This window comes from Protobothrops mucrosquamatus, unplaced genomic scaffold (genome assembly GCF_001527695.2).
Source record: "Protobothrops mucrosquamatus isolate PMUCROS unplaced genomic scaffold, P.Mucros_1.0 scaffold4154, whole genome shotgun sequence".
Lineage (NCBI taxonomy): Eukaryota > Metazoa > Chordata > Lepidosauria > Squamata > Viperidae > Protobothrops > Protobothrops mucrosquamatus.
Window position 1 is genome coordinate 34964 of NW_015390080.1, and position 12690 is coordinate 47653.

A 12690-nucleotide genomic window follows, 5' to 3' on the forward strand; every position below is an offset into this window, starting at 1 on the left:
CAATATATTAGGGGGCTGCTGTTTGGCAGGCCAGGCACTGGGTTGAATGAATATAATCCATAAAATACGTAATATAGCAACCTTATGTCCTCTGGTTGTTCAGATTGGATATGTAGGATATACTGATTGGGAATTCTAAATATTGCAATCCAAACACATCAGGAGTTCAAATAATGAAATCTTTTAAAAATTAAGTAATATGGAAGATCAAAACAGAATAGAGACTGCCTTTGGCCCACAAATGAAATAAATCAAAGGTGTCAACACAAGATATTAAGTATGTTATTGTGAGATTTTTTTTTCTAAGAAGATAAATGCAAGTGAGTAATATTGCTAAAGCTGTAATGAAGAGGGTTTCTAGTTACGGTATGTGCATGCTCATATTAGCAGTCCTGACAATTTCACTTACTTCCCTGGAAGATAAGAAAAAAAAAATCAGATTATCTGAAATGAATAGAGGCTATTTTTCAAACCAAACAAATCAAGTCATCTGTAATAAAATTGAATAGAATTATTGTAAATTTCTCCTAAATCCTTGTTCCTAGATGACCCTCTGTCTTGTATAAATTGTATTTCTTCCAGCAAAACTTGTGCTAGCAAGACTCAAGCTATCAACAATAGCTTTGCAGAGGAGATGTTCAGGCTTCAGGCAACCTACAGTCAGCTGATTACTAGTCACAGACAATTTTGCTGATATAATCAGAATAGTCAGAGCAAAACAAACTTGTACGTAAGGATTCTGCTGCCATTTTAAGATTCCACATTTTTTCTTTAAGAGGTTTCTCAAAATAAATGTTCCTCTTTGTTTCTTGGGAAGGAGAGATGGATAATTACTAAAGAACTGGACACAACATTGAGATTCACTTAGTCTACTTTCTTTAAAAAAACATGCACTCAAAGGCAGTGAACCTTGAACATGGAGTTGCTCAGAGAAAACAAATACTCTGATCTCAATTAGCCCCTCACATTCAAATAGTGATAGACTCAATGCAACAATAAACATGCTGCAAATATGCTCCTAATTGGAAAACCTATTATTAACCTATTAAATATATAGAATTGAGAGAATAAGCCACTATCTTTCCCCTTACATGTACTGCAGTACTGAGAAGACAAAGGTTATCATAGAATACATAAAAGGCATGGTACTGGTTGATAATTTCTCTTGTCATACTTTGTGCTGTTTTTCCAGCTATTATTCAGTATACAGTATTTTTTGAAACCACACTCACAAATCCTAGGACTCATCTAAGGCAAGATCATTACTATTTACTATTTCTTCTGTATGCATGGCTATAGCTGTTTGTTTCAGAAGGGTAAGTGGGAAATTTCTGTTGTTATGCTTGGCACTGCTTGTACTATACTGCATTATCTCCTGTTGATTTCAATTGTTTCAATAAGCTCATAATTTAAATCTTGTAAACAATTGTGTGTATGTGGTTGGAAAAATGGAAAAAAAATGTCCACATTAAAATCAGAAGTAACCACCAATGACTGAAAAATTGAAATATCTTACAGAAGTTATCATTTCAAGTGCAATAATAATCATCTATCAAGAACATTAACAAGATTTGAAGAACAATGTTTAATGTTATTTGAAATTAGAGGGATATCTTCAAAGGAGAATCAGGTAGTACAATAATATGGCTTTAAACTAAAAGAGCAACCTTGGCTCTTTTATGACTCGTGGATTTCAACTCTCAGAATTGCTGAGCCAGCATAGTTGAAGTTGAGTTGAAGTCCACGAGTCATAAAAGAGCCAAGGTTGCCTACCCCTGATTTACTAGGATGAGAAGATATGGCTTTTACTTTCAGTAGGTTGGTAGAATGATCTGGTTTAGGGGTCTCCAGCCTTGGCCACTTTAAGATTTGTGGACTTCAACTCCCAGTATTCCTCAGCTGGTAATTCTGGGAGTTGAAGTCTACAAGTCTTAAAGTTGACAAGGTTGAACACCCCTAATCTAGTCACTCTGTCATTCTCTCAGTTCAAGAGCATTGGAGGGAAAAATACAGTATGCAGAAAAAAGTGCCAAAGGAAGCCAATTTTTGCTCATGAAGCAAAAACAGGTTAACACACATACCCAAATAGCTTTTATATCTCTATCCTTTAAAAGAATATTAAGAAGAGGATTTGGGATTTCAACTTGATCAGGCAGCTTGGAATTCTGTATAAAACAGTTGATATAGCAAGCTGTGGTAACTAGGGACTCTTACAGATCCTCAAAGATTAATTACTGAGAAGTCAAGCCAATTTCGTGAGATGCAGAAAGCGTTGATCTCAGTTGTCAAAAGATACTAAGAAGAGCACTTTTCTAATTGTAAAAAATATAGGCAGCGATACTCTTTTATTCTAAATCATTATTTTGAGCGCTACACATATTATTAAACAGCTCTGTTACAGGTGTACATACTGTAGGGTCCAAATGTACATAAAATAGGAACAACATGAATCATTTGGAAATCTTCCATGGAATAAGATAGTTCTTCTAGATGTGGTTACATGATTATCCAGCAGTAGGGTCATATCGAAGGTTCTAAACAAGTCCAAACTGAATAGAAACAGTAAACCTTAGTTAAGTACTAGACTCTTGCTCTGGAATCTCTCTTTAAATTTTTATCAAGGTACCAGAATCATCTTGCTATATAAGCACAACAATCAATCCTTCATATTTTGAGGAAAAAAACAAATTGGGAGAGTTTTAAAGATATATGAGTTATTTGTGTTAGCTGGCTGAAGGTAAAATGAACTTTTAAATGTTTGGTTTGCAAAATATATGTGAAAAACAAAAAACAAGAAACAAATAATGAAAAACCATTTTAATTTGTACAGATTTAGGCCAGGCTGGCAATGCAAAATTCCCAACAGAGTCGACATACCATTTAGGGGAAAAAAACATATTTTTATTGTTTTGATCAAGTCTAAATGGAGAGATAAACCCATTACTCCAGAGGTCACAAGAGAGGACAATGTGGGAGTTCATTATTTAGCTGACTTGATGCTAGACACGAGGAGTGAACTTCCACATGCAAAGCTTGCCTGAGAAAAGATGGTACTCAATTCATTCAAAAAGATTCTTGTTTTTTCTTTAAAAATGTTCAACTTGATATTTTTATTTAAAGGAAAGATTTTTTTAAAAAAAAATATAGGGGAACAATGCCTTTCTTATTTTGATCATCAGATTGGACATTTCTTTCACTTTGCAGGTTCATATTTTTTCGGAGCATAATGCAAACGCAAATAGATGGGGCACTTTAGAGGGCCACTAGCTCAGTGGTGGGATTCAAATATGTGAACAACCAGTTCTCTGTGTGGATGCCGCTTCTGGAAGTCCATTCTGGGCCTGGGCAATAAAAAATTAGCTACCAGTTCTGCCGAACTGATGCGAACTGGATGAATCCCACCACTGCACTAGCTGCTTTTCTGGTGTTTCTGTACAAATGCAAGGTATTCTTGAACATCCTCGGGAGAACCGACAATGAAAGGGACTCTCTGATGAATAGACTCTGGCTTTACATCCAACACCGCTTCTGTGCCTGTAGTAGCTATTCCTCCAGCCTGTTCAATGATAAAAGCGATGGGGTTGCATTCGTACAAGAGCCGCAGCTAGAATAGAAGCGGAAAACCCATTATTCTCACTTTAATCTAATTTGTTGAAACTATTTAAGAAGCAGTTGAAGAATTCATACCTAATCACAACAGTTTTGCAACTTATAAACACTCATACATGTATCAACTGTCAGTTTTGAAGACCTGGCATTGCTGTTGTTGTTTTTTTAAATCGCAACACCAATAAATGCAGTGCAGTGCAAATTAATTTTCCAATTCCTTTCAATAGGAACACGAATTGTTTTTTCTATAGCAAAGAGTAAGCATGATCAGGAAGAACAATAGTTTTGTAACAGTCTTACATGCAGAAAGTCCAGATCTAACCCTACTATTCCCTGGTAATAAATTCTACCTAAGATTTTGGAGAGACAGGCAATCTGGATGTGCTTCCTGGCTCGTGGGAGGCTTGCGCGGCGACATTGGCAGCAGGCAGAGGCAGAGGTACGGGGGGGAGGCAGGCGATCCTGACGTGCTGCCCACTCCATCTCACTGTCTCTCGGCTTACCTGTGGCTGCGCTGGTATTGCTTGCCTCCCCCGTGCCTCTTCCTCTGCCTGCTGCTGGTGCCGCCCACAAGCCTCCCACAAGCTTCCTGTGAGCCAGGCGGTCACGCAGCATGTCCAGATTGCCTGCCTCCCCCCTGCCTCTGCCTTCGTGCTCGAACTTACCTGTGCTGCGCCAAGGGGCCGGCAGGCTGTGACTACTGCTGGACACCGTTGGCCCTTGCATGCTCGCCACTTCTTGTTCTAGCCACGCCCATCCCCCGGCTTATTTTTGGGATAGGGCTTATATTAAACCCGCCCTAAAAAATTAGGCTAGGGCTTATTTTGGGGGTGGGTCTTATTTCCAGGGAAACACGGTAGTTCAACCATTGTGTACTTGGATTTTTTTTCACTAGGTAGCTTTCAAAATGATCTGTAAACCTGCACAACACTAATTTATAGTTTAAAATGTTCCAGGACTAACTAAGAAAACTTAGCAATGAACATGTTAGAAAACAAATTATTTCTGCTGCTGTTTAAAATCAACTCTTACTCTCTCCAGAGAATTTGACATTATTATCACCTTCTACAGTAACTAAAAATGAGAAATCCTGAATTCATGAGGACCTTGTCAAGGTTTAGAAAATTGCAGCAGCAGATTCAAAGACTGATTGAAGCCATAAGCCAAATGCCATTATTTAAACAATGAAGTCATATAATTTTCATATTAGTCTCTACTGGTGGTGCTATGATTAATTTTCTAATAACTGTGCAAAGTAATCCTAAACACATTTACTCACATATATAGCATATTGTGATACATTGGGGGTTTCCCCAAATAATAAGTGTTGCTGGGAATTGGGCAACATATAAATATAATAAATAATAATATGCAATTTTTTCTTATATACCTATTCCTAATTTTTACTGCATTTATTGGATTCCTTGTGATTCCTTGTGTCAATTGATTCTCTAATTCTAAATCCTGATTTTCCAAGGAACAAAAACGCCCACCTTTTTCATTAAAAATGTACTTTCTTATAATAAGTCAATTTAAATTAAAAGCCTACCTTTCCTTTGGGACTTTTCTGGTTAGCTGGATATAAAAATATCCCACCATACACCAGGGTACGGTGAACATCAGCTACCATGGAGCCTACGTATCTGGCTCCATAAGGAGATATTCCTTCCTGTAAAGCAGAAATACAGATTATATCAGAATGGAGTTGTTCGTACTCATTACCTGCTAGTGCAAACCCGAACCTAATCTGAGGCATAATTCAGAGGGAAGAAAAACAATGAAATACCTAGTCTGTAATTCCAGTAATTCTGTATCCATGGAATTCTGGACATAGAAGTAAGTTCCATATTGTCGTGGAAAAACCCAATGGAAAAGACAAGAAACAGCAACACAAAACAATAATTCTTACTTTAAGATTCAGAGGTTTATTTTGCTAATGATTTGGAACATAGCAAGCATAATAACACAACATCACTTACATTAATAACCCATTGCAATGAGGACCATATGGCATAGCAGATTCCAAAAGGACAGCTATAGGCCAATGGCAAATCAATTAGGTTCAGTCCCAACCCTTTATACCCTTTCTCGTTCTAAGACTGTAGGCCAGGGGTGTCAAACTGCTGGCCCGTGGGCCGGTTTTATCATACCAGAGCCGCGCCCACCCCATTGCCTGCAATGGCGAAAAAGATCCAATAAATTGCGCGACATCACGTGACATCGCAAGTTTGACATGTCTGCTGTAGGCAGATGGTCTGCTGGCTTTTGCTGACTTCCTACTGACTTCCTGCTGACCTTCTGCTGAACATAACTTTCCACATATACCCATGTACATTGGAACCCGCATAGCTACTTTCAGTTCCCTATTTCTTACTGTTCTAGTCCTTATGTTCTAAATGTACACAGAACTTTGCAATTTCATATTGCACAAAGCTCAGCAGATTGCAAATAATATGTCCGTATTGTGAAACAATATAGAGTTAAAGCTTTGTTTTAAATCACTACTGTGGGGCCTATCTCAGGTTTGTTCCAGCTTCATCTTGTTATATGAGGAAGGGGCTATATTTTCATCTCCCACAATATCAATCCAATTTTTTGGCTGGCAGAAATCCAAATGTGGCAAAATATCATACCCTAATATCTCTGACCCAGTGCAATATTGTATCCCTGGCAAAACAGACTATCGTATTAAATGTTTTCAAGCCCTGAGAAAGAGTGCAGAGAAGAGCAACAAAGATGATCAGGGGACTGGAGGCTAAAACATATAAGGAACGGTTGCTGGAATTGGGTATGTCTAGTCTAATGAAGAAGGACAAGGGGGGACATGATGGCAGTGTTCCATTATTTCAGGGGTTGCCACAAAGAAGAAGTCAATTCCTTCTATAATATCAGCAAAGATCATTTTTATGTCTTGCAGTTTCTTTCAGCAATTGGAATAAAAGGGATATCTTTTTTCCCCCTAAAGGGATGGTTTGAAAATCAATTCAATAGACAGCTTTCGAAGTTATTCCTTGATTCAATTGTATTTCTTTAAAATAACGTGATAGCTTTGGCTTCAGATCAGTGGCTTAAGCTTAAGTATCCTTTTTCTTGAAACAATTTCACACAGAAAGGATGCAGCGAGCAACCCATGGGGCAATTTGCATGGGTGGGAGTTTCAAAAAGTACAAAATATCTAGGGCTGGCTCAGGAATTCTGGGAGATGTCCACAGGTTGTAAAGTTGCCATAATTGCCATAAAGTCTGATCTAGGGCAGGGGTTTGCAACCTTGACAACTTTAAGACTTGTGGACGTCAGCTCCCAGAATTCCTCAGCCAGCTATGCTGGCTGAGGAATTCTGGGAGCTGACGTCCACAAGTCTTAAAGTTGTCAAGGTTACAGACCCCAGATCTAGGGGAAGATTTCAGTTCTCCTTTCTTAAGAACTTAATAGCAATGTGTGTCCGATCATTACAGTTGACAGTGATGTAATAAGTACAGCTAAGTCGAAGACGATAGAGTAAATAAGATTGTAATCTCATTTCCTACCAATCTTTCTACAATCGTACTTACAACACAACAATGGCAAAAGCTACCTACATGCTTTTTATCCAATGCACAGTGAGTTTTGTGGAGAGAGAACACTGCAATTCTACTGGTTAATACCCTACAGAACAAGTACAGTGGTTTTAGTGGTTTTCTACATATAGATTACAAGGCTAAGGAACTCCTACTATGCCTCTTGTTTTCTACCCTAGATAGCTAATCACCTGATCAGAGAAGAAAAATACAGCATATTCTTACACAAAATCAGCCTTCTCTGACTTTTTTCAGCCTTCTCTCTATTCCACGCCTCAAAATTCTCATCAATGGCCATGGCTGACTTGGAATTTTGGGGTGTTGATTCTACAATCATAGGAGCAAAGGCTGAGAAAAAATGAACTAAGGGATGCCGGCCATGGAGAGATCATTTAAGTATCTATAAAAAAAAATTCCAATGAATCAAACCACAATCAATTGCAATACGCTGTTTAATCAACACTATGATTAGGATCACAGCAGTGGCTGTCTAAGATTTACAGATCTGTCTGTTCAATTTTGTAAAAAATAAAAAATATTGTACAGTTGTGTAAAAGAAAGTAAGTAAACCAGTCCCTCTCTGATTCTCTTTCCTCACTGTCCTGGTTTCAGTCAAATATATGTATTTGTGAAAATGTGAAATAATGTCGTCCTGAACTACAGTAAACTGAACAAAGTCACACCTGCTGGCTTCATGGAATTCCTGCCCATGAACTGCACTAAATGTACAGGTGATTATGAAACAGGTATAAACCAAGGTAAAGTCACCAAAATCCAGATACTATGTAATAGAGTGAAGTCATTTCCTGGTTTTTGTTTCTGATTCTTTTGTGATAAATTTCACAAACAAAATTCAAGTTTATAGGTCAAGTTCTGAATCAGACAAATGGGGCAACTAAAGCAACCGGAAAAAAAATACATTTTTCTGAAGAGTTCTTATTTGGCTGAAAAATGAATCATGAGGTGAGTTGCTGTTGCACTTGAGAGAAGCACACAAAAACCATCTGCTGCTGATTTAAACCATGTATATCTTTGTAAGATTAATTTTGCAATAGTGGTGAATATTTGTAGCTCGGGTGTAGGATGAGGGTGAAGGTTCGTTCTCCAAGCTTGTGGATTGGTTTCTGAACATTTCATTATTAGGCGAGATAATATCTTCACTGGAGTTTAGGAGATCCACTAAATGTGGCTGAAGATGTTACCTAGCCTGGTCATGAAACATTTGGGAACCAACACACAAGCTCGGAGAACAAACCTTTACCTTCAAGACTAATTTTATTTCAATCTATTAAAGTCACTTGGAAAAGTATGAAGGAAGGAAGGAAGGAAGGAAGGAAGGGAGGGAGGGAGGGAGGGAGGGAGGGAGGGAGGGAGAGAGGGAAGGATGGAGGAAACTTAAACCTTAAAAACACAATTACAGAAGTATGGTTCAGAATCCAAATTTACCATATTATACAGCATCCTATTCATGAATTTGGAATAGGAAATATCAAAGGATTGGTTCCCATGAAGGGTAAATAAAGCCATCTACATAATACTGTCTTTGTGTTCTTTCTCTAAAGCAGAACAACCTCATGCCCTAGGGCACACGTAGTCCTTACACTCCCTTTTTTTCTGTTTTTTTCTGGCCTTAGTAGGCTTTTCTAATTACCTGGCAAAAGTATTTTTGGTTATTTTGAAATGCGAAACAGGTACCTATTGTGGAAGCCATAAAATGAGATTAAATCCATTTATAAAACAAATGGTCTACTAAACTCAGGGGGAAAGGCAGACATCTATCATTCCTGGTTGGTGTGATCCAGTATGGAACCACTGTACCCCTCTTCCCCAAATAGTAATGTAGCCCCAACTGGGTTGTAGTGCTAGTGAGGGAAAGATTGCCTCTCTCCTCCCAGTTTTAAATTAATCAAAGTTATTGGTTACACTTGCTTTTGCTACAGTTTTCTGGATTCCGATACAGCAGGGTGTAGTAGTTAGAGCACTGGGCTGAGATTGAGAGATCATGAATCCTATCCTGCCTTAGGCACACATCTTGGAACAGTCACTTTCTCTCAGCCCTAGGAAGGAAGCCATGACAAATCACATCTTAAATTTTGCCAAGAAAGCTCCAGCAATTTGTCCAGGTAGTTGCCAGGAATTAAAACTGACTCAAAGATATGAGAAGAAAAAAAACCTAGTTTTAGCAAAGCATTATTTTCTTATCTTTTCTCATCTGTTTAATTCCTTGGGCTCGTTATTCCTTATTCCTGGCTCATTTTCTGTGCTTTCTACTGTATAAAAAAGTTTCTTACTCCCCCCCAAAAAAAGAATAGATGGATATGGATGTATTTAGTATGTTATAGGTGTTCGCACAAAATTGCTTCCATGAAAATGCCCGATCACAGCTGAAACACTGAGTATCTGTATCCTAGACCAGTGGTTCTCAACCTGTGGGTCGGGACCCCATTTGGGGTCGATCGACCATTTCATGGGGGTTGCCAAGCAAGCCTGTCTGCCATTTTTTTTGTCCGCCATTTTTTTCCCCTTTTCCAGCGGGTGCCTTACCTCCCTTGAGCTGGGCCAGCTGGTGGTCGGCCTGCTCCGTCTCTGCCGCTTGCCAGCTATGCCTCGGCCGGCGCAGGGGGCGGAACCACACATGCGCGGCGCTCCTGGGCAGGGAAAGTCCTTGACTTATGACCGATTGGGTAGTCCTCGACTTACGACCGTTTTAGTCCTCAACTTATGACCGGTTTAGTCCTCAACTTATGACCGGTTTAGTCCTCAACTTACGACCGGTTGGGGTCGCGGCATTAAAAAGGTTGAGAACCACTGTCCTAGACCATTCTAGTAAATTTATCCTTGTCAACCCTGAGCTCCCAAGATATTTCTACCACTTCAGACATACCCTCATTTTATTTTTGAAGAATGTCAGTGATACTATTTATGTAAGCTCAGAAACTTTCCCGGAAATAAATACGTAAGGTGATGCTTTGCATGATAGCAAGCTGGATTTCTTTTAAAAATGCTAACATATTTTGTAAAAAAAATAAAATAAAAATAGTTATGAGCTCAGTCTTTCAAGGAAATAAGTCCCATTGTCCTAAAAAAATGTGTCCATGTAAGACTGCAACTATAGTATCAATAGTTCAATGTATTGTGGCAATTTAAACTATGGAATTTATCCAGCACCCAATATTAAAACTTTTTCTATCACTATTCTTTTTTGCTATATATTTCACAATTCTGTAATGAATGCACTTTGGGAGTAGCCTTCTTATATTTTGTTCTTGAGCTAATGTAATGTTTTTAAAACAGATGTCTGTCTTTTTGCTAAATAGCACGATTTGCTATTGAATGGAGTCTTACTTAGATTCAGGTCTTCCAATGCTTTTAGACAACACGTTTTCTCCTTGAATGCATTAATGCAACTGTAATCAAAATTCTCGGTGGGAGATACGAAGCTAAACTATATTAAATATGTATACACCAAGTACTACTACTTGTAATTAACGGGAGTCAAATGGTAAATTACCTCAGGAAATTTTTTCTTTTGTAAATACTCAGTCACAGCAGGATCAAAATACTTTGCATAACCTTCATTAAGACTATAGATTTTTCCTTTCTTCTTGATTCTCACATCTTTTNGAAGGAAGGAAGGAAGGAGGGAGGAACCTTAAACCTTAAAAACACAATTACAGAAGTATGGTTCAGAATCCAAATTTACCATATTATACAACATCCTATTCATGAATTTGGAATAGGAAATATCAAAGGATTGGTTCCCATGAAGGGTAAATAAAGCCATCTACATAATACTGTCTTTGTGTTCTTTCTCTAAAGCAGAACAACCTCATGCCCTAGGGCACATGTAGTCCTTACACTCCCTTTTTTTCCTGGTTTTTTCTGGCCTTAGTAGGCTTTTCTAATTACCTGGCAAAAGTATTTTTGATTATTTTGAAATGCGAAACAGGTACCTATTGTGGAAGCCATAAAATGAGATTAAATCCATTTATAAAACAAATGGTCTACTAAACTCAGGGGAAAAGGCAGACATCTATCATTCCTGGTTGGTGTGATCCAGTATGGAACCACTGTACCCCTCTTCCCCAAATAGTAATGTAGCCCCAACTGGGTTTTAGTGCTAGTGAGGGAAAGATTGCCTCTCTCCTCCCAGTTTTAAATTAATCAAAGTTATTGGTTACACTTGCTTTTGCTACAGTTTTCTGGATTCCGATACAGCAGGGTGTAGTAGTTAGAGCACTGGGCTGAGATTGAGAGATCATGAGTCCTATCCTGCCTTAGGCACAAATCTTGGAACAGTCACTTTCTCTCAGCCCTAGGAAGGAAGCCATGACAAATCACACCTTAAATTTTGCCAAGAAAGCTCCAGCAATTTGTCCAGGTAGTTGCCAGGAATCAAGACTGACTCAAAGGCATGAGAAGAAAAAAAACAAACTAGTTTTAGCAAAGCATTATTTTCTTATCTTTTTTCATCTGTTTAATTCCCTGGGCTCATAATTCCTTATTCCTAGCTCATTTTCTGTGCTTTCTACTGTATAAAAAGTTTCTTACTCCCCCCCCCCCAAAAAAGAATAGATGGATATGGATGTATTTAGTATGTTATAGGTGTTCGCACAAAATTGCTTCCATGAAAATGCCCGATCACAGCTGAAACACTGAGTATCTGTATCCTAGACCATTCTAGTAAATTTATCCTTGTCAACCCTGAGCTCCCAAGATATTTCTACCACTTCAGACATACCCTCATTTTATTTTTGAAGAATGTCAGTGATACTATATATGTAAGCTCAGAAACTTTCCCGGAAATAAATATGTAAGGTGATGCTTTGCATGATAGCAAGCTGGATTTCTTTTAAAAATGCTAACATATTTTGTAAAAAAATAAAATAAAAATAGTTATGAGCTCAGTCTTTCAAGGAAATAAGTCCCACTGTCCTGAAAAAAATGTGTCCATGTAAGACTGCAACTATAGTATCAATAGTTCAATGTATTGTGGCAGTTTAAACTATGGAATTCATCCAGCACCCAATATTAAAACTTTTTCTATCACTATTCTTTTTTGCTATATATTTCACAATTCTATAATGGATGCACTTTGGGAGTAGCCTTCTTATATTTTGTTCTTGAGCTAATGTAATGTTTTTAAAACAGATGTCTGTCTTTTTGCTAAATAGCACGATTTGCTATTGAATGGAGTCTTACTTAGATTCAGGTCTTCCAATGCTTTTAGACAACACGTTTTCTCCTTGAATGCATTAATGCAGGGGTGTCCAAACTTTTTTCAAAGAGGGCCAGATTGGATGAAGTGAACGTGCTGGAGGGCCAAACATTTTTCCGAACATTCTTTGAACCATTACAATTAAATGCAAATGAATTATTTTATGCCTCTTTCCTCTCCCTCTCTTTCCTCTTTCTCTCTCTCTCTCTCTTTCCTTTCCCTTTCCTCTCCCCTCTCTCTCTTTCTCTTTCCTCTCCCCCTCTTTCTCTTTCCTCTCTCTCTTTCTCTTTCCTCTTTCTCTTTCCT

General features: G+C 38.1%; 1 protein-coding gene across 1 annotated transcript in view; it reads right to left on the minus strand.

Moving 5' to 3' along the window:
• Positions 1-3321: 3321 nt before the first annotated feature.
• LOC107298632 (fructose-1,6-bisphosphatase isozyme 2) overlaps positions 3322-12690 on the minus strand; it is a 31592-nt gene continuing 22223 nt past the window's right edge. Inside the window, exons 6-7 of the mRNA XM_015828009.1 lie at positions 5159-5278; positions 3322-3604 (exon numbers count right to left, since the gene is read on the minus strand). Coding sequence (XP_015683495.1) covers positions 3410-3604; positions 5159-5278 — 315 coding nt within the window. The 3' untranslated portion in view covers positions 3322-3409. The remainder of the gene's footprint in view (positions 3605-5158; positions 5279-12690) is intronic.